Source organism: Symsagittifera roscoffensis, chromosome 2, assembly GCF_963678635.1.
Source record: "Symsagittifera roscoffensis chromosome 2, txSymRosc1.1, whole genome shotgun sequence".
Lineage (NCBI taxonomy): Eukaryota > Metazoa > Xenacoelomorpha > Acoela > Convolutidae > Symsagittifera > Symsagittifera roscoffensis.
In genome coordinates this window covers 34,646,198-34,671,264 of record NC_087063.1, presented here as the reverse complement: position 1 = coordinate 34,671,264, position 25,067 = coordinate 34,646,198, and the positions used below count along the sequence as shown (strand labels likewise).

General features: G+C 44.2%; 2 protein-coding genes across 9 annotated transcripts in view; both read right to left on the bottom strand.

Moving 5' to 3' along the window:
* The window catches only part of LOC134840740 (alanine--tRNA ligase, cytoplasmic-like), a 155,808-nt gene that overhangs the window by 100,007 nt on the left and 30,734 nt on the right, over positions 1–25,067 (bottom strand). The gene's annotated exons all lie outside the window — the stretch shown is intronic.
* On the bottom strand, positions 126–1,334 carry LOC134839867 (uncharacterized). Its single transcript, XM_063855492.1, has one exon. It carries the CDS (start codon positions 1,328–1,330, stop codon positions 290–292), a length of 1,041 nt encoding a protein of 346 aa, XP_063711562.1. The 5' UTR covers positions 1,331–1,334; the 3' UTR covers positions 126–289.

Here is a 25,067-nt window from a genome sequence, read left to right as displayed (position 1 = left end):
AGATTCCAATCAAACTCAAACCCCATGCCTTTGTCACTCCGGGCATTGGCGTTACCTCAGCGCCAAATGGACAACAATTTCACTCATTGATATCGACCTTAATATAAAAACAACTTTTTGTGAAAATTCTTTGAACAAAGTTGCACTAGCTGTCCGAACAATCCTTGATAATCGCAACAATAGTTAAGAAAAGTTATGACTCAGGGTCGTCTGAAAAGGTAAATTTGCTTACAGATGACAATTGGTGTCATATTTTAATTATATCTGTGTTTCAAATCATCGCTTCTTATTAGAGTTCTTCAATTTTGCTTGAAGTTTGAGAGTTCACGTTGTGCCTAAGTTTTTGCAGAATGTGTTCTGGAATAGCATATTGCATAGTTAAATAATTCGCAAAAAATATTCGAAGTTCTGCAATCAAATTATGCCAAACTTTTGGACCTGCGTGATGTGAATCCAACCACGAAAGATAAAACTTGCAGGACATCATTGCTTTTTTGGATTGTGATTTAGTTAGGGCGCCGCCTTTCCAACCGTCGATGATTTGGAAAATATGCGAAAACATGGCGTTTCGGTTTTCCAAAGATTCCAAAACAAGCATTGTATCCTCCAACAACAGTTTTATTGGTACCATTTTCAAATGAGACTGGGATTTACACTGAATCTTGTAAATCGTTGACCAGATACAGAAATCCGTATTTTCAAAATGTAGATTTTTATCATCTCCAAAAATCGTGCACTCGTAGAGAAAAGCAGCAACTTCATCCGCGAGGTCGGAAAAATCTGCATTATAAAGTCGGTAACAAAAACAGTACACAAACGCCACATTTAGAGATCGAAAAACCATTGTACTCGAAGGACTTCCAGTAAAAATTAGAGACAAATCGCGTGACTTGATCATGCTAGGGCAAGAATCAGTGTTTTTTGATTCATCAGTCCTCCACCATGGCACCAACAGATCAACGATCAAAGAACCTCGATTGGTTCGCAGTATTTCGTTGAAAGCATTTTGCTGTTTCTCAGTGAGTTGGTCGAAAATATTACCGCTGTCAAGATCTATTATTTCTGAGCATGTTTCATCTGTATTTTCACTGCTGGTTTCTCCAATATCTAGATGAGATATTTCATCGAGAACTTTTTTAAGGTCATCTCCGTCTTCTCTTGAGTCAAGCTCCAAAAATATCTCTTCTCTGTAAAAGCTCTCCGAGCAGTCCGAATGTTTTTCATCTCTATAGCATTTTACGGAGCAGTACTCCCAATTGCATTTAGGGCACTTGTATTGCGAGCGTGTTTTCAAGCATATATCACATAAATGTGGCTGCGGCTCTTCCATTTTCCGATCTTGAATGGTTTTATAACAATAAAAAGAAAAAACGACGAGGGTCGAACGGTAATCAAATTTTTCTGCAAATGAAATACAGAGTCGAAGCAGAGCTTCGCACCACTTGCGATACAAAACAAAAAAAAATCGCAGAGGTCGAAAAAACTAAATCTATTAAAACGACTAAAGCTAGTTTTGAAACAAAAACATGACAATACAATAGAAGAGAGCTCCAAAAATTAGCCTAATTGTTGTGATAAACTTACTAAATAGTTTCAGACCCGTTAGACTATGGGAATGAGACGGAGACGGGGCAGCCGTGGTGGCCCCAAACTTAACGAGTGTCTTTTCTCACCATGCATTGCAAAAGACGAGAACATGTTGCAGTGGGTACAGTGCGAGATATGCGATTGCTGGGCACATGTGATATGCGCTGGTTTGGCCAATCTGGAAGAAGCTTCGCAGTACAACTACAGCTGCCCCCAATGCAGATGCAACACGAAGAAGAGAGGCATCTGTCCTGGCTGTAGTAAGTCTATCGCAACACATCAGAGTGGACGCTTCCGTGTACACGGACCGGTGAACAACAGGTGCATTTTCTCTAATAAACTTCCCGTCCCAGTATCAGACACTGAGCCTAACAATGCCCCAATAGATGCCACCTCATTCACGGCCAATGATTTCATCAACGTCATCAAGGCGTTTAAATGTAAGACACTCAAGTATGTTCCGAAGGCTGCAAGGATACACTTCTCACATGCTGTTAACACTGCTCTGCGGGCTGTCATTAATGACACTGATAGCAAAACAGCATGGCTCAATGTGTTTACCATTGCCCACCGATGTCTGAAAGCCCCTGTTCGTGCCGGATCAGCAAAGAAAACCAACCTGGCAACCTTTGTAAAGCGACAAATTGACGTGTTTCTCAACGAAGCGGTTGTGCGCCCTGTGGAGTCGAAACCCAGACCACGTAACAATGTCATGCCAGACAAGGAAAGACTCTCAAAACTTATCTGTGAGAAAATTAATGAAGGCAACATCAAGGCTGCGGTTAGAATTGCGTCTTCTGACAAGGGAGTAGTTCTGCCAAGCGACGAGAATATGAAACTACTGGAACTGAAACATCCTCCCGAACACCCAGATAGACAAGCCTTCCCGGTCACACAGGAGCAACCGTTGGAAGTCTCCGGCTCTCTCGTGCTCAGTGCCGTGCAGAGCTTCGCCACTGGCTCAGCGGGAGGACCAAGTGGTCTACGACCACAACATCTCAAAGATTCGCTATCCTCCGCTGCCACCGATGCCGGAAACGTTCTTTTGAACACGTTAGGAGACTTTGTCAATCTTATGCTTGCTGGCAAAGCCCCTGAGTTCGTTCGTCCTGTTTTTGCCTCTGCTAACCTTACCACACTGTCGAAGAAAGCAGGTGATCTTAGACCCATCGCTGTAGGCGAAACCCTTCGCAGAGTAGTAGGCAAGTGCGAAGGTCAGATTGAAACTAAACGGTTCTTAGACTTCTTCGCACCTTTTCAGATGGGGGCTGGTGCTAAAAACGGTGCTGAAACTGCCGTCCATGCTGCAAGAATCTTCTTTGAAAACGCCAACGACAGTGACGTCTTTCTAAAGTTAGATTTCAGCAATGCGTTCAATACTATACGCCGTGACAAGATAGCACTCGTGTTTCAAGAACACTGCCCTGAGCTACTTCCTTTCTACAACATGTGCTACGAAAGGCCCAGTTTTCTTATTTATGATCCCCATGTCCTCTTTTCCAGAGAAGGTTTCCAACAAGGCGATCCGATAGCCTCTTTTGGGTTCTGCCTCAGTGTTCACAAATGTCTACGTGCCATCATTTCTCGCTTTAAAGCAGGTTTTATGGATGACATAAGTGCAGGAGACAACTGGAAGATAGTTCTCAAAGACTTCATCGCCTTCAAAGAAGCATCTGAAATCCTCGGACTGAAGCTTAACGACACTAAGTGTGAGCTCACTGTTTTCTCGAAGAGTGAAGCACAGAAAAAAGAAATCATACAAGCTTTCCAGGCGGTGTGCCCGGGCATTATCATTGTAGGCAGAGATGACGCCGACTTATTAGGCAGCCCATTAGGCCACAAAGCGCTAGAGATAGCCCTGGAAAAGAAAAGAGCCAAAATGAACACCCTCTGTGACAACCTTGACTATCTACCATCACATGTTGCCTTTTATTTGCTTCGCCATTGTTTCGCTATGCCTAGGTTGATGTACTTGTTTAGAACTGCTCCAACATTCTCATTCCCCGACATAGTGCAACAAATAACCTCTGACATCAGACAGGCGGTACAGAAAATCAGCAATGTCCTCATTAAGGATCGTGAATGGAATCAAGCATCTTTAACCTGTAAAATGGGTGGCCTAGGCATCCAATCACCGTGTGATTTGTCCAGCTCCGCCTATTTAGCGTCTGTTTTTGCCACGAATAACGCTGTTGCACGGCTGACTTCAACAGACTCTCCCTCTGTCTTTCTAAACAAAGCTTTAGACCTTTGGAAGGCCAAGACCGGTCTTTCCGACGCGTTTGTTAACACAACACCACACCAGCAAAAGTCGTGGTACAACCCAGTTTTGCAACAGAAGAAAATTATATTATCCGCCAATTACAACTCTGACACGGATGTCGCAAGACTAAAAGGTTGCTCAGCCCCTGGAGCAGGTGACTGGCTTGCAGCCCTTCCGTCAGACAGCCTGGGTCTTCTGCTTACTGATGAGGCTTTCCGCATTGCCGTCGGACTCCGCTTAGGTGCCCCAGTTCTCACAACATGCACTTGTGCATGTGGCACCAGCTGCGATAAATTCGGCAATCACCCTCTGGTTTGCCCTAAAATTAAGAGCAGGTTTGTCAGACATCAACTTGGTAATAACATAATTAGAGATGCCTTCACGTCAGCTGGTGTACCATCAAAACTGGAACCAGTTGGGATGCTGCGAGACGACGGTAAGAGGCCCGATGGAGCAACGCTAGTACCGTGGATGAACGGAGCTGTTTTGGCCTGGGACTTTACCTGCGTGAGCCGGTTAGCGGCATCTAACGTCGCCACCGGGCTCCAAGACGGTCCATCGGTTGCCAACCAAGCAGAGGTGCGTAAGCGGAACCACTACTCAAACCTGCCGAGATCGTGTTTATTTGAACCAGTTGCAGTGGAGAACCTCGGAGGTATCAGGGAAGACTCGTACAAAACTCTAGCAGCAATCGCTAATAGAATTGCCCTGGCGACGGGAGAAAAGAGATCGTTCGCCTTTCTAAAACAGCGTATCGGCATCGCCGTCCAACGGGGAAATGCTGCATGCGTTGCCGAGGCGCTCGAAATATCAAACTTCAACTCTTAATTTTTATTTTGTTTATAGACAAGTGTGCTCTTTGATCCTATTCAATGGATCCACTTTCGTAATAGAAGAGAGAGAGGGGGGGGGGAGAGGCTTAACTACTCCAAGGGGAGTTACAAATACAAATTGATGAATAAAATGAATAAATCAAAATAAAACGGTGGCATTTCACGGAGCCGAATACCCGGAAAACCGAAAAAAAAATCATTCCCGGATAGCCGAAAAAAGAAAATCGTTCCCGGATAGCCGAAAATTTTTTTGGTTCAAGATAGCCAAAAAATTTGCTTGGATCCACTTCAAAAAATTATAGCATTAAACACTTTAAAAATAAATATACACTAGTGGACAAAACTAAGCGCAAGTTCAAGATTTTACTCTCTAAAATGCCTGTTCTCAATGTCTATTTTATACAATGATTCCTTCAAAATTCAGTAACATTTTTGCATAGACCGAGAGCAAATGATCAGAACTACCCTCTATGAAACTATCGGTGTTAGGTTTCAAAGACTTACCAGTGTAACACGGGTCTGAAAATTCCAGATTTCCTCATCTGCACTAAGTTTTTTACTTCGTGTGAAAAAAGTAAGAAAGTCCAAGATTAGTGAAGTTTTCAAACTGATTGTTTCCAATTTTTTGGCTGAAAAAGTGTTACGTCGAATGATTAACTTTTTTACTCCGCTTAGTCGAGAATTCATTGCGAAGCAAAACTTAGTGCAGATGAGAAAAACTGGCATTTCCAGACCCGGATTAAATAGGTAAGTCATTAAAACCAATGCAGCTGCTGGTTTCACAGGGCATGCGTCAACATTTCTGACCCGCAACTACAACTACTGCAGACTCACTCACTACAACTTGCTGGTATTGCACAAATTGTTACACAAAAAGACAAGATAGGTCACTTATTATGTGTTAATCTGATTCTATGGGAAAGCTAACCAAAAAACTTAAACGCCTCAATTCTACAATGAAGACAGTTGAGGCTAAAACTGTTGGTCCTCAAGTATCAACATCGAGTGCTACTCAGCAAAATGCGCCATTTGATGACTCGCTTAAGAACAGGGTCAAAGTTATCGGTATAAAAGAAAGCGACAAAAGATTCCATGATGCTCGGCAATTCAATGACAAACAAGCTATTGAGAACATCCTCGATACTCTGAAGTTACCTGAAGCCAAGTTAATTATCGCGTTGGAAAATTCTAAAAGGATCGCTGCAGACCCGTTTTTGCTTCATTTAGTTCTATCTGGCATGCACGACTCTTCAGATCGTAAGCAATTGAAACGCGTCTTTCGAAAGCAGTTCTGTCCTTATATTAAGCGAACTTTCCCGTTCTGAGCGCTTAGTTGAGAAACAGTAACACAATTTCATTGCAGTCGGGCATTGAAAAACAAAGAATTAGGATTCGGACATTGAACTTTCGAAAAACGGAAATCGATGTAACATTCGCCCAAATACTACACAGCGACGGAAGGTAGAAAAAGTACCTAATAACGACTGGCAGGCGTCAGTTACCTTAATCCTACTCGTTTTTCACCGTCTCGACCTTGCCAGTTGATTTTCTGGTCTGTTTAGGGCTAAGTAAAAAGTTACTATTTTTAGGACATCAGTCAAACGACTTTTGATCAGCTTTCATTTACATGCGAACGCAACCACGTAGCTGAGTCTCGGATCCTCAGACTACGTGATTGCTATTAAAACACGGCTCGAATACCCTATTTTAATAGGTTTTTGTGTGACAGTTCTATATTAAATCCATTGGAGATGGATTGACCCTTTCCTCTTTCTAGCTACTCATATTCTAAAATATCAAATAATACCGGTGTTAATTCAGAGTTTTACGACATCCAAGTAGCTACAAAGTCAGTTCTATATAGTCCCTTCACATACAAAACTCTGGGGGCCAAGCCTCCGCTCCCGCAATCTTCCCGAGATAACGTTCTTATCTCTTCCAATTTGTGGCACGGGAGGGTTGCGTGGAATATTCCTTCCCCACTGAAGCTTCCTTCTCCACCAATTTCCACTGCTAAGAGTCCTATAGTGTGTTGTTGCCATGATAAGAGGCTTCGTATTTCTCGTCTCTTGTGCGACCGTTTTCCACAATATTTGTCGTTGTTCTGTTTTTTTCGTCCTTTTTAGTCAAAATGGCCGTCTTTTTGTATTTCTGAGAAATATTCACTCTTCGATCGAAGTTTTAAAAATAAAAATTCTAGAATTTTCCTACCCTCCTTCGCAATACTTTTTCGTTACTAAAGCCTTTATTCGTTTTCTTTTGTGTCGCCGGAAGGTTAGGCTGTGCCAATCTGGCAGAATGGCACATACTCCCCGGACAAGTCCCCATCAATGTCCCTATTGATCGCATAACACCGGGTTATCGTCAAGTAGTGTTCCAGTTCTCTATAATCAATCTTACGAATCGCATAAGAAAATGAAATTTATCTACTCCACCTCAACTCACTACGTGTCACAAATGGCATCGTACTACATCTCACTGCCTTGATCAGGCTAGGGCAAGAATCAGTGTTTTTTGATTCATCAGTCCTCCACCATGGCACCAACAGATCAACGATCAAAGAACCTCGATTGGTTCGCAGTATTTCGTTGAAAGCATTTTGCTGCTTCTCAGTGAGTTGGTCGAAAATATTACCGCTGTCAAGATCGATTATTTCTGAGCATGTTTCATCTGTATTTTCACTGCTGGTTTCTCCAATATCTAGATGAGATATTTCATCGAGAACTTTTTTAAGGTCATCTCCGTCTTCTCTTGAGTCAAGCTCCAAAAATATCTCTTCTCTGTAAAAGCTCTCCGAGCAGTCCGAATGTTTTTCATCTCTATAGCATTTTACGGAGCAGTACTCCCAATTGCATTTAGGGCACTTGTATTGCGAGCGTGTTTTCAAGCATATATCACATAAATGTGGCTGCGGCTCTTCCATTTTCCGATCTTGAATGGTTTTATAACAATAAAAAGAAAAAACGACGAGGGTCGAACGGTAATCAAATTTTTCTGCAAATGAAATACAGAGTCGAAGCAGAGCTTCGCACCACTTGCGATACAAAACAAAAAAAAATCGCAGAGGTCGAAAAAACTAAATCTATTAAAACGACTAAAGCTAGTTTTGAAACAAAAACATGACAATACAATAGAAGAGAGCTCCAAAAATTAGCCTAATTGTTGTGATAAACTTACTAAATAGTTTCAGACCCGTTAGACTATGGGAATGAGACGGAGACGGGGCAGCCGTGGTGGCCCCAAACTTAACGAGTGTCTTTTCTCACCATGCATTGCAAAAGACGAGAACATGTTGCAGTGGGTACAGTGCGAGATATGCGATTGCTGGGCACATGTGATATGCGCTGGTTTGGCCAATCTGGAAGAAGCTTCGCAGTACAACTACAGCTGCCCCCAATGCAGATGCAACACGAAGAAGAGAGGCATCTGTCCTGGCTGTAGTAAGTCTATCGCAACACATCAGAGTGGACGCTTCCGTGTACACGGACCGGTGAACAACAGGTGCATTTTCTCTAATAAACTTCCCGTCCCAGTATCAGACACTGAGCCTAACAATGCCCCAATAGATGACACCACCTGTTGATTTTGATTGGGCAATCCCGTAGAGTACAACTCCTCCACGTCCCATACTAGCATCAGATTCCCGCGTTTGGGGTACCACAACGTCTGCGCCAAGCAGTGGCAAGGATACTCCCCATGGCTTCTCACTATGTTCCTTCGGGTCCGATACCCTGAGGCTCCCAGCAACGGTTCCACCTCCATCAGAATTCTGTGTAAATCGTCTTTCTCTTCTATGGTGGGGAATTCAGTGGATAACGCTCCCTTCGCTTTCTACTCCCAAGGTAGCAAGTCTACTCCCGTATGGGACGTGAATTCGCTTTCAACTCCTCCACGTCCCATACTAGCATCAGATTCCCGCGTTTGGGGTACCATAACGTCTGCGCCAAGCAGTGGCAAGGATACTCCCCATGGGTTCTCACTATGTTCCTTCGGGTCCGATACCCTGAGGCTCCCAGCAACGGTTCCACCTCCATCAGAATTCTGTGTAAATCGTCTTTCTCTTCTATGGTGGGGAATTCAGTGGGTAACGCTACACTCGCTTTCTGCTTTTGGAACTCACTCACATTACCTTCGTTCAATCTCAGGAACTCTTCACCCACTACGTCTTGCAACTGGCCTTCAGATCTCTTCGGGACTGCCCGAAAGATTTTCGCCAACAAATCATATGACCTCTGCTGCCCTCTGCTGACTACAGCTGCCCCCAATGCAGATGCAACACGAAGAAGAGAGGCATCTGTCCTGGCTGTAATAAGTCTATCGCAACACATCAGAGTGGACGCTTCCGTGTACACGGACCGGTGAACAACAGGTGCATTTTCTCTAATAAACTTCCCGTCCCAGTATCAGACACTGAGCCTAACAATGCCCCAATAGATGCCACCTCATTCACGGCCAATGATTTCATCAACGTCATCAAGGCGTTTAAATGTAAGACACTCAAGTATGTTCCGAAGGCTGCAAGGATACACTTCTCACATGCTGTTAACACTGCTCTGCGGGCTGTCATTAATGACACTGATAGCAAAACAGCATGGCTGAATGTGTTTACCATTGCCCACCGATGTCTGAAAGCCCCTGTTCGTGCCGGATCAGCAAAGAAAACCAACCTGGCAACCTTTGTAAAGCGACAAATTGACGTGTTTCTCAACGAAGCGGCTGTGCGCCCTGTGGATTCGAAACCCAGACCACGTAACAATGTCATGCCAGACAAGGAAAGACTCTCAAAACTTATCTGTGAGAAAATTAATGAAGGCAACATCAAGGCTGCGGTTAGAATTGCGTCTTCTGACAAGGGAGTAGTTCTGCCAAGCGACGAGAATATGAAACTACTGGAACTGAAACATCCTCCCGAACACCCAGATAGACAAGCCTTCCCGGTCACACAGGAGCAACCGTTGGAAGTCTCCGGCTCTCTCGTGCTCAGTGCCGTGCAGAGCTTCGCCACTGGCTCAGCGGGAGGACCAAGTGGTCTACGACCACAACATCTCAAAGATTCGCTATCCTCCGCTGCCACCGATGCCGGAAACGTTCTTTTGAACACGTTAGGAGACTTTGTCAATCTTATGCTTGCTGGCAAAGCCCCTGAGTTCGTTCGTCCTGTTTTAACGGTTCTAAACTTCTGAAACTAAACGGTTCTTAGACTTCTTCGCACCTTTTCAGATGGGGGCTGGTGCTAAAAACGGTGCTGAAACTGCCGTCCATGCTGCAAGAATCTTCTTTGAAAACGCCAACGACAGTGAGATTTTAGCAATGCGTTCAATACTATACGCCGTGACAAGATAGCACTCGTGTTTCAAGAACACTGCCCTGAGCTACTTCCTTTCTACAACATGTGCTACGAAAGGCCCAGTTTTCTTATTTATGATCCCCATGTCCTCTTTTCCAGAGAAGGTTTCCAACAAGGCGATCCGATAGCCTCTTTTGGGTTCTGCCTCAGTGTTCACAAATGTCTACGTGCCATCATTTCTCGCTTTAAAGCAGGTTACATGGATGACATAAGTGCAGGAGACAACTGGAAGATAGTTCTCAAAGACTTCATCGCCTTCAAAGAAGCATCTGAAATCCTCGGACTGAAGCTTAACGACACTAAGTGTGAGCTCACTGTTTTCTCGAAGAGTGAAGCACAGAAAAAAGAAATCATACAAGCTTTCCAGGCGGTGTGCCCGGGCATTATCATTGTAGGCAGAGATGACGCCGACTTATTAGGCAGCCCATTAGGCCACAAAGCGCTAGAGATAGCCCTGGAGAAGAAAAGAGCCAAAATGAACACCCTCTGTGACAACCTTGACTATCTACCATCACATGTTGCCTTTTATTTGCTTCGCCATTGTTTCGCTATGCCTAGGTTGATGTACTTGTTTAGAACTGCTCCCACATTCTCATTCCCCGACATATTGCAACAAATAACCTCTGACATCAGACAGGCGGTACAGAAAATCAGCAATGTCCTCATTAAGGATCGTGAATGGAATCAAGCATCTTTAACCTGTAAAATGGGTGGCCTAGGCATCCAATCACCGTGTGATTTGTCAAGCTCCGCCTATTTAGCGTCTGTTTTTGCCACGAATAACGCTGTTGCACGGCTGACTTCAACAGACTCTCCCTCTGTCTTTCTAAACAAAGCTTTAGACCTTTGGAAGGCCAAGACCGGTCTTTCCGACGCGTTTGTTAACACAACACCACACCAGCAAAAGTCGTGGTACAACCCAGTTTTGCAACAGAGGAAAATTATATTATCCGCCAATTACAACTCTGACACGGATGTCGCAAGACTAAAAGGTTGCTCAGCCCCTGGAGCAGGTGACTGGCTTGCAGCCCTTCCGTCAGACAGCCTGGGTCTTCTGCTTACTGATGAGGCTTTCCGCATTGCCGTCGGACTCCGCTTAGGTGCCCCAGTTCTCACAACATGCACTTGTGCATGTGGCACCAGCTGCGATAAATTCGGCAATCACCCTCTGGTTTGCCCTAAAATTAAGAGCAGGTTTGTCAGACATCAACTTGGTAATAACATAATTAGAGATGCCTTCACGTCAGCTGGTGTACCATCAAAACTGGAACCAGTTGGGATGCTGCGAGACGACGGTAAGAGGCCCGATGGAGCAACGCTAGTACCGTGGATGAACGGAGCTGTTTTGGCCTGGGACTTTACCTGCGTGAGCCGGTTAGCGGCATCTAACGTCGCCACCGGGCTCCAAGACGGTCCATCGGTTGCCAACCAAGCAGAGGTGCGTAAGCGGAACCACTACTCAAACCTGCCGAGATCGTGTTTATTTGAACCAGTTGCAGTGGAGAACCTCGGAGGTATCAGGGAAGACTCGTACAAAACTCTAGCAGCAATCGCTAATAGAATTGCCCTGGCGACGGGAGAAAAGAGATCGTTCGCCTTTCTAAAACAGCGTATCGGCATCGCCGTCCAACGGGGAAATGCTGCATGCGTTGCCGAGGCGCTCGAAATATCAAACTTCAACTCTTAATTTTTATTTTGTTTATAGACAAGTGTGCTCTTTGATCCTATTCAATGGATCCACTTTCGTAATAGAAGAGAGAGGGGGGGGGGGGGGGGGGGGTGGGAGAGGCTTAACTACTCCAAGGGGAGTTACAAATACAAATTGATGAATAAAATGAATAAATCAAAATAAAACGGTGGCATTTCACGGAGCCGAATACCCGGAAAACCGAAAAAAAAAATCATTCCCGGATAGCCGAAAAAAGAAAATCGTTCCCGGATAGCCGAAAATTTTTTTGGTTCAAGATAGCCAAAAAATTCGCTTGGATCCACTTCAAAAAATTATAGCATTAAGCACTTTAAAAATAAATATACACTAGTGGACAAAACTAAGCGCAAGTTCAAGATTTTACTCTCTAAAATGCCTGTTCTCAATGTCTATTTTATACAATGATTCCTTCAAAATTCAGTGACATTTTTGCATAGACCGAGAGCAAATGATCAGAACTACCCTCTATGAAACTATCGGTGTTAGGTTTCAAAGACTTACCAGTGTAACACGGGTCTGAAAATTCCAGATTTCCTCATCTGCACTAAGTTTTTTACTTCGTGTGAAAAAAGTAAGAAAGTCCAAGATTAGTGAAGTTTTCAAACTGATTGTTTCCAATTTTTTGGCTGAAAAAGTGTTACGTCGAATGATTAACTTTTTTACTCCGCTTAGTCGAGAATTCATTGCGAAGCAAAACTTAGTGCAGATGAGAAAAACTGGCATTTCCAGACCCGGATTAAATAGGTAAGTCATTAAAACCAATGCAGCTGCTGGTTTCACAGGGCATGCGTCAACATTTCTGACCCGCAACTACAACTACTGCAGACTCACTCACTACAACTTGCTGGTATTGCACAAATTGTTACACAAAAAGACAAGATAGGTCACTTATTATGTGTTAATCTGATTCTATGGGAAAGCTAACCAAAAAACTTAAACGCCTCAATTCTACAATGAAGACAGTTGAGGCTAAAACTGTTGGTCCTCAAGTATCAACATCGAGTGCTACTCAGCAAAATGCGCCATTTGATGACTCGCTTAAGAACAGGGTCAAAGTTATCGGTATAAAAGAAAGCGACAAAAGATTCCATGATGCTCGGCAATTCAATGACAAACAAGCTATTGAGAACATCCTCGATACTCTGAAGTTACCTGAAGCCAAGTTAATTATCGCGTTGGAAAATTCTAAAAGGATCGCTGCAGACCCGTTTTTGCTTCATTTAGTTCTATCTGGCATGCACGACTCTTCAGATCGTAAGCAATTGAAACGCGTCTTTCGAAAGCAGTTCTGTCCTTATATTAAGCGAACTTTCCCGTTCTGAGCGCTTAGTTGAGAAACAGTAACACGATTTCATTGCAGTCGGGCATTGAAAAACAAAGAATTAAGATTCGGACATTGAACTTTCGAAAAACGGAAATCGATGTAACATTCGCCCAAATACTACACAGCGACGGAAGGTAGAAAAAGTACCTAATAACGACTGGCAGGCGTCAGTTACCTTATTCCTACTCGTTTTTCACCGTCTCGACCTTGCCAGTTGATTTTCTGGTCTGTTTAGGGCTAAGTAAAAAGTTACTATTTTTAGGACATCAGTCAAACGACTTTTGATCAGCTTTCATTTACATGCGAACGCAACCACGTAGCTGAGTCTCGGATCCTCAGACTACGTGATTGAAATTAAAACACGGCTCGAATACCCTATTTTAATAGGTTTTTGTGTGACAGTTCTATATTAAATCCATTGGCGATGGATTGACCCTTTCCTCTTTCTAGCTACTCATATTCTAAAATATCAAATAATACCGGTGTTAATTCAGAGTTTTACGACATCCAAGTAGCTACAAAGTCAGTTCTATATAGTCCCTTCACATACAAAACTCTGGGGGCCAAGCCTCCGCTCCCGCAATCTTCCCGAGATAACGTTCTTATCTCTTCCAATTTGTGGCACGGGAGGGTTGCGTGGAATATTCCTTCCCCACTGAAGCTTCCTTCTCCACCAATTTCCACTGCTAAGAGTCCTATAGTGTGTTGTTGCCATGATAAGAGGCTTCGTATTTCTCGTCTCTTGTGCGACCGTTTTCCACAATATTTGTCGTTGTTCTGTTTTTTTCGTCCTTTTTAGTCAAAATGGCCGTATTTTTGTATTTCTGAGAAATATTCACTCTTCGATCGAAGTTTTAAAAATAAAAATTCTAGAATTTTCCTACCCTCCTTCGCAATACTTTTTCGTTACTAAAGCCTTTATTCGTTTTCTTTTGTGTCGCCGGAAGGTTGCGCTGTGCCAATCTGGCAGAATGGCACATACTCCCCGGACAAGTCCCCATCAATGTCCCTATTGATCGCATAACACCGGGTTATCGTCAAGTAGTGTTCCAGTTCTCTATAATCAATCTTACGAATCGCATAAGAAAATGAAATTTATCTACTCCACCTCAACTCACTACGTGTCACAAATGGCATCGTACTACATCTCACTGCCTTCTAACATTTTCACGAAATTTGCACCATGAGGAGTGTCCTAGATAAAATTTCTTTTCTGACTACTTACGTCATCTTGCCATAAAACTTCTTTTCGCTCCTTGTGATTAAAAAGTTGGGACGTGGCACGGCCACGCGTACGTTAAAATTAACTTAACATCACTCACCAAGTATGATCAGTTATTTATTCGGTCCCATTCGATATTAAAACTAAGAAACTCTGTGGCTAGGAAAGTTATTGAGTTACTCTCCCTTCTCGAGCGAGTTTACCCAAACTTACCATGTCGCCACACAGTGAAATTGTGTCTTACACAGGTTAAAAACTTCAGTCATGTTTAAATAGGTAAATATACTCACCTATGTTCTCTATATATACATAAGTAGCATAACTAAATTTTTCTTTCAACAATTTTAAAAATTGCAACAATTTTCAAAGTTTGGTTTGAGCAAACTAGATCAAAACAAAAAGTTTAACAAGTTCAATAATCAAAACTTGGTTGATTGGTTCAAGTTTTAACACACGAGGACAATCAAGTTTTTTCTCCTTCTCTTCTTTCCTTGCTCACGTCTTCACTTGTTCTCTTCTTTTCATCATTTTCATTCCATTGCTTCTCCATCCTGATCTTCAGCTTCGCTGTCTTCTAGGACTTTCTCCAGCATGTCCATGGAGTTGCGGGCCGTGCATCAACTCTCCTGTTCCAACAGCCTCGGTTTGCAACAAGGTAGCAAGTCCACATTCACCTTTTGCTCCCGGTTCCTGCAAAAGCTGTTGTGAAGACATAGGCTCACATTTTGTTCTAGGTCAGCTCTTAAGACCTCTTTCTTCTAATCTTCAGTTGCACAAGGCGCTCCAGTTACTTCTTCACCGCCGTGGTGACCGCGTTTCTGTGCGTCAGGAAGGCTCTCTTATAGGCTCCCGGTCCCATATCTAGCTGGAACGATTGATAGGCTTCCGTGTTCCTCGACATGTGACGCTTCGCGCGTTCATACATCCATGATGTCATCACTGCACGGAACCAAGGCATCAATATTTGCCTTGACCATATTCTTTCAATGGCTTTGGGTATTCTCAGAACCTTGCAGGTGGTTCTGAAAAGATCCAATTCACGACTCATCTTCACGTTGCTCAGCTGCTCAGGAGTCGGCACGGCCGTCTCCTGTTCACTTGTGTCCGCGTTAGCCTCCAACCATCTCACTGCCAGCATGGCACTAACCACCACGATTGACACCTGTTGATTTTGATTGGGCAACCCCGTAGAGTACAACTCCTCCACGTCCCATACTAGCATCAGATTCCCGCGTTTGGGGTACCACAACGTCTGCGCCAAGCAGTGGCAAGGATACTCCCCATGGCTTCTCACTATGTTCCTTCGGGTCCGATACCCTGAGGCTCCCAGCAACGGTTCCACCTCCATCAGAATTCTGTGTAAATCGTCTTTCTCTTCTATGGTGGGGAATTCAGTGGATAACGCTCCCTTCGCTTTCTACTCCCAAGGTAGCAAGTCTACTCCCGTATGGGACGTGAATTCGCTTTCAACTCCTCCACGTCCCATACTAGCATCAGATTCCCGCGTTTGGGGTACCATAACGTCTGCGCCAAGCAGTGGCAAGGATACTCCCCATGGGTTCTCACTATGTTCCTTCGGGTCCGATACCCTGAGGCTCCCAGCAACGGTTCCACCTCCATCAGAATTCTGTGTAAATCGTCTTTCTCTTCTATGGTGGGGAATTCAGTGGATAACGCTCCCTTCGCTTTCTACTCCCAAGGTAGCAAGTCTACTCCCGTATGGGACGTGAATTCGCTTTCAACTCCTCCACGTCCCATACTAGCATCAGATTCCCGCGTTTGGGGTACCATAACGTCTGCGCCAAGCAGTGGCAAGGATACTCCCCATGGGTTCTCACTATGTTCCTTCGGGTCCGATACCCTGAGGCTCCCAGCAACGGTTCCACCTCCATCAGAATTCTGTGTAAATCGTCTTTCTCTTCTATGGTGGGGAATTCAGTGGGTAACGCTACACTCGCTTTCTGCTTTTGGAACTCACTCACATTACCTTCGTTCAATCTCAGGAACTCTTCACCCACTACGTCTTGCAACTGGCCTTCAGATCTCTTCGGGACTGCCCGAAAGATTTTCGCCAACAAATCATATGACCTCTGCTGCCCTCTGCTGACTACAGCTGCCCCCAATGCAGATGCAACACGAAGAAGAGAGGCATCTGTCCTGGCTGTAATAAGTCTATCGCAACACATCAGAGTGGACGCTTCCGTGTACACGGACCGGTGAACAACAGGTGCATTTTCTCTAATAAACTTCCCGTCCCAGTATCAGACACTGAGCCTAACAATGCCCCAATAGATGCCACCTCATTCACGGCCAATGATTTCATCAACGTCATCAAGGCGTTTAAATGTAAGACACTCAAGTATGTTCCGAAGGCTGCAAGGATACACTTCTCACATGCTGTTAACACTGCTCTGCGGGCTGTCATTAATGACACTGATAGCAAAACAGCATGGCTCAATGTGTTTACCATTGCCCACCGATGTCTGAAAGCCCCTGTTCGTGCCGGATCAGCAAAGAAAACCAACCTGGCAACCTTTGTAAAGCGACAAATTGACGTGTTTCTCAACGAAGCGGTTGTGCGCCCTGTGGAGTCGAAACCCAGACCACGTAACAATGTCATGCCAGACAAGGAAAGACTCTCAAAACTTATCTGTGAGAAAATTAATGAAGGCAACATCAAGGCTGCGGTTAGAATTGCGTCTTCTGACAAGGGAGTAGTTCTGCCAAGCGACGAGAATATGAAACTACTGGAACTGAAACATCCTCCCGAACACCCAGATAGACAAGCCTTCCCGGTCACACAGGAGCAACCGTTGGAAGTCTCCGGCTCTCTCGTGCTCAGTGCCGTGCAGAGCTTCGCCACTGGCTCAGCGGGAGGACCAAGTGGTCTACGACCACAACATCTCAAAGATTCGCTATCCTCCGCTGCCACCGATGCCGGAAACGTTCTTTTGAACACGTTAGGAGACTTTGTCAATCTTATGCTTGCTGGCAAAGCCCCTGAGTTCGTTCGTCCTGTTTTTGCCTCTGCTAACCTTACCACACTGTCGAAGAAAGCAGGTGATCTTAGACCCATCGCTGTAGGCGAAACCCTTCGCAGAGTAGTAGGCAAGTGCGAAGGTCAGATTGAAACTAAACGGTTCTTAGACTTCTTCGCACCTTTTCAGATGGGGGCTGGTGCTAAAAACGGTGCTGAAACTGCCGTCCATGCTGCAAGAATCTTCTTTGAAAACGCCAACGACAGTGACGTCTTTCTAAAGTTAGATTTTAGCAATGCGTTCAATACTATACGCCGTGACAAGATAGCACTCGTGTTTCAAGAACACTGCCCTGAGCTACTTCCTTTCTACAACATGTGCTACGAAAGGCCCAGTTTTCTTATTTATGATCCCCATGTCCTCTTTTCCAGAGAAGGTTTCCAACAAGGCGATCCGATAGCCTCTTTTGGGTTCTGCCTCAGTGTTCACAAATGTCTACGTGCCATCATTTCTCGCTTTAAAGCAGGTTTTATGGATGACATAAGTGCAGGAGACAACTGGAAGATAGTTCTCAAAGACTTCATCGCCTTCAAAGAAGCATCTGAAATCCTCGGACTGAAGCTTAACGACACTAAGTGTGAGCTCACTGTTTTCTCGAAGAGTGAAGCACAGAAAAAAGAAATCATACAAGCTTTCCAGGCGGTGTGCCCGGGCATTATCATTGTAGGCAGAGATGACGCCGACTTATTAGGCAGCCCATTAGGCCACAAAGCGCTAGAGATAGCCCTGGAAAAGAAAAGAGCCAAAATGAACACCCTCTGTGACAACCTTGACTATCTACCATCACATGTTGCCTTTTATTTGCTTCGCCATTGTTTCGCTATGCCTAGGTTGATGTACTTGTTTAGAACTGCTCCAACATTCTCATTCCCCGACATAGTGCAACAAATAACCTCTGACATCAGACAGGCGGTACAGAAAATCAGCAATGTCCTCATTAAGGATCGTGAATGGAATCAAGCATCTTTAACCTGTAAAATGGGTGGCCTAGGCATCCAATCACCGTGTGATTTGTCCAGCTCCGCCTATTTAGCGTCTGTTTTTGCCACGAATAACGCTGTTGCACGGCTGACTTCAACAGACTCTCCCTCTGTCTTTCTAAACAAAGCTTTAGACCTTTGGAAGGCCAAGACCGGTCTTTCCGACGCGTTTGTTAACACAACACCACACCAGCAAAAGTCGTGGTACAACCCAGTTTTGCAACAGAAGAAAATTATATTATCCGCCAATTACAACTCTGACACGGATGTCGCAAGACTAAAAGGTTGCTCAGCCCCTGGAGCAGGTGACTGGCTTGCAGCCCTTCCGTCAGACAGCCTGGGTCTTCTGCTTACTGATGAGGCTTTCCGCATTGCCGTCGGACTCCGCTTAGGTGCCCCAGTTCTCACAACATGCACTTGTGCATGTGGCACCAGCTGCGATAAATTCGGCAATCACCCTCTGGTTTGCCCTAAAATTAAGAGCAGGTTTGTCAGACATCAACTTGGTAATAACATAATTAGAGATGCCTTCACGTCAGCTGGTGTACCATCAAAACTGGAACCAGTTGGGATGCTGCGAGACGACGGTAAGAGGCCCGATGGAGCAACGCTAGTACCGTGGATGAACGGAGCTGTTTTGGCCTGGGACTTTACCTGCGTGAGCCGGTTAGCGGCATCTAACGTCGCCACCGGGCTCCAAGACGGTCCATCGGTTGCCAACCAAGCAGAGGTGCGTAAGCGGAACCACTACTCAAACCTGCCGAGATCGTGTTTATTTGAACCAGTTGCAGTGGAGAACCTCGGAGGTATCAGGGAAGACTCGTACAAAACTCTAGCAGCAATCGCTAATAGAATTGCCCTGGCGACGGGAGAAAAGAGATCGTTCGCCTTTCTAAAACAGCGTATCGGCATCGCCGTCCAACGGGGAAATGCTGCATGCGTTGCCGAGGCGCTCGAAATATCAAACTTCAACTCTTAATTTTTATTTTGTTTATAGACAAGTGTGCTCTTTGATCCTATTCAATGGATCCACTTTCGTAATAGAAGAGAGAGGGGGGGGGGGGGAGAGGCTTAACTACTCCAAGGGGAGTTACAAATACAAATTGATGAATAAAATGAATAAATCAAAATAAAACGGTGGCATTTCACGGAGCCGAATACCCGGAAAACCGAAAAAAAAATCATTCCCGGATAGCCGAAAAAAGAAAATCGTTCCCGGATAGCCGAAAATTTTTTTGGTTCAAGATAGCCAAAAAATTTGCTTGGATCCACTTCAAAAAATTATAGCATTAAACACTTTAAAAATAAATATACACTAGTGGACAAAACTAAGCGCAAGTTCAAGATTTTACTCTCTAAAATGCCTGTTCTCAATGTCTATTTTATACAATGATTCCTTCAAAATTCAGTAACATTTTTGCATAGACCGAGAGCAAATGATCAGAACTACCCTCTATGAAACTATCGGTGTTAGGTTTCAAAGACTTACCAGTGTAACACGGGTCTGAAAATTCCAGATTTCCTCATCTGCACTAAGTTTTTTACTTCGTGTGAAAAAAGTAAGAAAGTCCAAGATTAGTGAAGTTTTCAAACTGATTGTTTCCAATTTTTTGGCTGAAAAAGTGTTACGTCGAATGATTAACTTTTTTACTCCGCTTAGTCGAGAATTCATTGCGAAGCAAAACTTAGTGCAGATGAGAAAAACTGGCATTTCCAGACCCGGATTAAATAGGTAAGTCATTAAAACCAATGCAGCTGCTGGTTTCACAGGGCATGCGTCAACATTTCTGACCCGCAACTACAACTACTGCAGACTCACTCACTACAACTTGCTGGTATTGCACAAATTGTTACACAAAAAGACAAGATAGGTCACTTATTATGTGTTAATCTGATTCTATGGGAAAGCTAACCAAAAAACTTAAACGCCTCAATTCTACAATGAAGACAGTTGAGGCTAAAACTGTTGGTCCTCAAGTATCAACATCGAGTGCTACTCAGCAAAATGCGCCATTTGATGACTCGCTTAAGAACAGGGTCAAAGTTATCGGTATAAAAGAAAGCGACAAAAGATTCCATGATGCTCGGCAATTCAATGACAAACAAGCTATTGAGAACATCCTCGATACTCTGAAGTTACCTGAAGCCAAGTTAATTATCGCGTTGGAAAATTCTAAAAGGATCGCTGCAGACCCGTTTTTGCTTCATTTAGTTCTATCTGGCATGCACGACTCTTCAGATCGTAAGCAATTGAAACGCGTCTTTCGAAAGCAGTTCTGTCCTTATATTAAGCGAACTTTCCCGTTCTGAGCGCTTAGTTGAGAAACAGTAACACAATTTCATTGCAGTCGGGCATTGAAAAACAAAGAATTAGGATTCGGACATTGAACTTTCGAAAAACGGAAATCGATGTAACATTCGCCCAAATACTACACAGCGACGGAAGGTAGAAAAAGTACCTAATAACGACTGGCAGGCGTCAGTTACCTTAATCCTACTCGTTTTTCACCGTCTCGACCTTGCCAGTTGATTTTCTGGTCTGTTTAGGGCTAAGTAAAAAGTTACTATTTTTAGGACATCAGTCAAACGACTTTTGATCAGCTTTCATTTACATGCGAACGCAACCACGTAGCTGAGTCTCGGATCCTCAGACTACGTGATTGCTATTAAAACACGGCTCGAATACCCTATTTTAATAGGTTTTTGTGTGACAGTTCTATATTAAATCCATTGGAGATGGATTGACCCTTTCCTCTTTCTAGCTACTCATATTCTAAAATATCAAATAATACCGGTGTTAATTCAGAGTTTTACGACATCCAAGTAGCTACAAAGTCAGTTCTATATAGTCCCTTCACATACAAAACTCTGGGGGCCAAGCCTCCGCTCCCGCAATCTTCCCGAGATAACGTTCTTATCTCTTCCAATTTGTGGCACGGGAGGGTTGCGTGGAATATTCCTTCCCCACTGAAGCTTCCTTCTCCACCAATTTCCACTGCTAAGAGTCCTATAGTGTGTTGTTGCCATGATAAGAGGCTTCGTATTTCTCGTCTCTTGTGCGACCGTTTTCCACAATATTTGTCGTTGTTCTGTTTTTTTCGTCCTTTTTAGTCAAAATGGCCGTCTTTTTGTATTTCTGAGAAATATTCACTCTTCGATCGAAGTTTTAAAAATAAAAATTCTAGAATTTTCCTACCCTCCTTCGCAATACTTTTTCGTTACTAAAGCCTTTATTCGTTTTCTTTTGTGTCGCCGGAAGGTTAGGCTGTGCCAATCTGGCAGAATGGCACATACTCCCCGGACAAGTCCCCATCAATGTCCCTATTGATCGCATAACACCGGGTTATCGTCAAGTAGTGTTCCAGTTCTCTATAATCAATCTTACGAATCGCATAAGAAAATGAAATTTATCTACTCCACCTCAACTCACTACGTGTCACAAATGGCATCGTACTACATCTCACTGCCTTGATCAGGCTAGGGCAAGAATCAGTGTTTTTTGATTCATCAGTCCTCCACCATGGCACCAACAGATCAACGATCAAAGAACCTCGATTGGTTCGCAGTATTTCGTTGAAAGCATTTTGCTGCTTCTCAGTGAGTTGGTCGAAAATATTACCGCTGTCAAGATCGATTATTTCTGAGCATGTTTCATCTGTATTTTCACTGCTGGTTTCTCCAATATCTAGATGAGATATTTCATCGAGAACTTTTTTAAGGTCATCTCCGTCTTCTCTTGAGTCAAGCTCCAAAAATATCTCTTCTCTGTAAAAGCTCTCCGAGCAGTCCGAATGTTTTTCATCTCTATAGCATTTTACGGAGCAGTACTTCCAATTGCATTTAGGGCACTTGTATTGCGAGCGTGTTTTCAAGCATATATCACATAAATGTGGCTGCGGCTCTTCCATTTTCCGGTCTTGAATGGTTTTATAACAATAAAAAGAAAAAACGACGAGGGTCGAACGGTAATCAAATTTTTCTGCAAATGAAATACAGAGTCGAAGCAGAGCTTCGCACCACTTGCGATACAAAACAAAAAAAAATCGCAGAGGTCGAAAAAACTAAATCTATTAAAATGACTAAAGCTAGTTTTGAAACAAAAACATGACAATACAATAGAAGAGAGCTCCAAAAATTAGCCTAATTGTTGTGATAAACTTACTAAATAGTTTCAGACCCGTTAGACTATGGGAATGAGACGGAGACGGGGCAGCCGTGGTGGCCCCAAACTTAACGAGTGTCTTTTCTCACCATGCATTGCAAAAGACGAGAACATGTTGCAGTGGGTCCAGTGCGAGATATGCGATTGCTGGGCACATGTGATATGCGCTGGTTTGGCCAATCTGGAAGAAGCTTCGCAGTACAACTACAGCTGCCCCCAATGCAGATGTAACACGAAGAAGAGAGGCATCTGTCCTGGCTGTAATAAGTCTATCGCAACACATCAGAGTGGACGCTTCCGTATACACGGACCGGTGAACAACAGGTGCATTTTCTCTAATAAACTTCCCGTCCCAGTATCAGACACTGAGCCTAACAATGCCCCAATAGATGCCACCTCATTCACGGCCAATGATTTCATCAACGTCATCAAGGCGTTTAAATGTAAGACACTCAAGTATGTTCCGAAGGCTGCAAGGATACACTTCTCACATGCTGTTAACACTGCTCTGCGGGCTGTCATTAATGACACTGATAGCAAAACAGCATGGCTCAATGTGTTTACCATTGCCCGCCGATGTCTGAAAGCCCCTGTTCGTGCCGGATCAGCAAAGAAAACCAACCTGGCAACCTTTGTAAAGCGACAAATTGACGTGTTTCTCAACGAAGCGGCTGTGCGCCCTGTGGATTCGAAACCCAGACCACGTAACAATGTCATGCCAGACAAGGAAAGACTCTCAAAACTTATCTGTGAGAAAATTAATGAAGGCAACATCAAGGCTGCGGTTAGAATTGCGTCTTCTGACAAGGGAGTAGTTCTGCCAAGCGACGAGAATATGAAACTACTGGAACTGAAACATCCTCCCGAACACCCAGATAGACAAGCCTTCCCGGTCACACAGGAGCAACCGTTGGAAGTCTCCGGCTCTCTCGTGCTCAGTGCCGTGCAGAGCTTCGCCACTGGCTCAGCGGGAGGACCAAGTGGTCTACGACCACAACATCTCAAAGATTCGCTATCCTCCGCTGCCACCGATGCCGGAAACGTTCTTTTGAACACGTTAGGAGACTTTGTCAATCTTATGCTTGCTGGCAAAGCCCCTGAGTTCGTTCGTCCTGTTTTAACGGTTCTAAACTTCTGAAACTAAACGGTTCTTAGACTTCTTCGCACCTTTTCAGATGGGGGCTGGTGCTAAAAACGGTGCTGAAACTGCCGTCCATGCTGCAAGAATCTTCTTTGAAAACGCCAACGACAGTGAGATTTTAGCAATGCGTTCAATACTATACGCCGTGACAAGATAGCACTCGTGTTTCAAGAACACTGCCCTGAGCTACTTCCTTTCTACAACATGTGCTACGAAAGGCCCAGTTTTCTTATTTATGATCCCCATGTCCTCTTTTCCAGAGAAGGTTTCCAACAAGGCGATCCGATAGCCTCTTTTGGGTTCTGCCTCAGTGTTCACAAATGTCTACGTGCCATCATTTCTCGCTTTAAAGCAGGTTACATGGATGACATAAGTGCAGGAGACAACTGGAAGATAGTTCTCAAAGACTTCATCGCCTTCAAAGAAGCATCTGAAATCCTCGGACTGAAGCTTAACGACACTAAGTGTGAGCTCACTGTTTTCTCGAAGAGTGAAGCACAGAAAAAAGAAATCATACAAGCTTTCCAGGTGGTGTGCCCGGGCATTATCATTGTAGGCAGAGATGACGCCGACTTATTAGGCAGCCCATTAGGCCACAAAGCGCTAGAGATAGCCCTGGAGAAGAAAAGAGCCAAAATGAACACCCTCTGTGACAACCTTGACTATCTACCATCACATGTTGCCTTTTATTTGCTTCGCCATTGTTTCGCTAGGCCTAGGTTGATGTACTTGTTTAGAACTGCTCCCACATTCTCATTCCCCGACATATTGCAACAAATAACCTCTGACATCAGACAGGCGGTACAGAAAATCAGCAATGTCCTCATTAAGGATCGTGAATGGAATCAAGCATCTTTAACCTGTAAAATGGGTGGCCTAGGCATCCAATCACCGTGTGATTTGTCAAGCTCCGCCTATTTAGCGTCTGTTTTTGCCACGAATAACGCTGTTGCACGGCTGACTTCAACAGACTCTCCCTCTGTCTTTCTAAACAAAGCTTTAGACCTTTGGAAGGCCAAGACCGGTCTTTCCGACGCGTTTGTTAACACAACACCACACCAGCAAAAGTCGTGGTACAACCCAGTTTTGCAACAGAGGAAAATTATATTATCCGCCAATTACAACTCTGACACGGATGTCGCAAGACTAAAAGGTTGCTCAGCCCCTGGAGCAGGTGACTGGCTTGCAGCCCTTCCGTCAGACAGCCTGGGTCTTCTGCTTACTGATGAGGCTTTCCGCATTGCCGTCGGACTCCGCTTAGGTGCCCCAGTTCTCACAACATGCACTTGTGCATGTGGCACCAGCTGCGATAAATTCGGCAATCACCCTCTGGTTTGCCCTAAAATTAAGAGCAGGTTTGTCAGACATCAACTTGGTAATAACATAATTAGAGATGCCTTCACGTCAGCTGGTGTACCATCAAAACTGGAACCAGTTGGGATGCTGCGAGACGACGGTAAGA

Bases quoted from the DNA above. Each gene is read 5' to 3' on its own strand.
- LOC134839867 (XM_063855492.1), bottom strand. From the start codon at position 1,330: ATGGAAGAGCCGCAGCCACATTTATGTGATATATGCTTGAAAACACGC.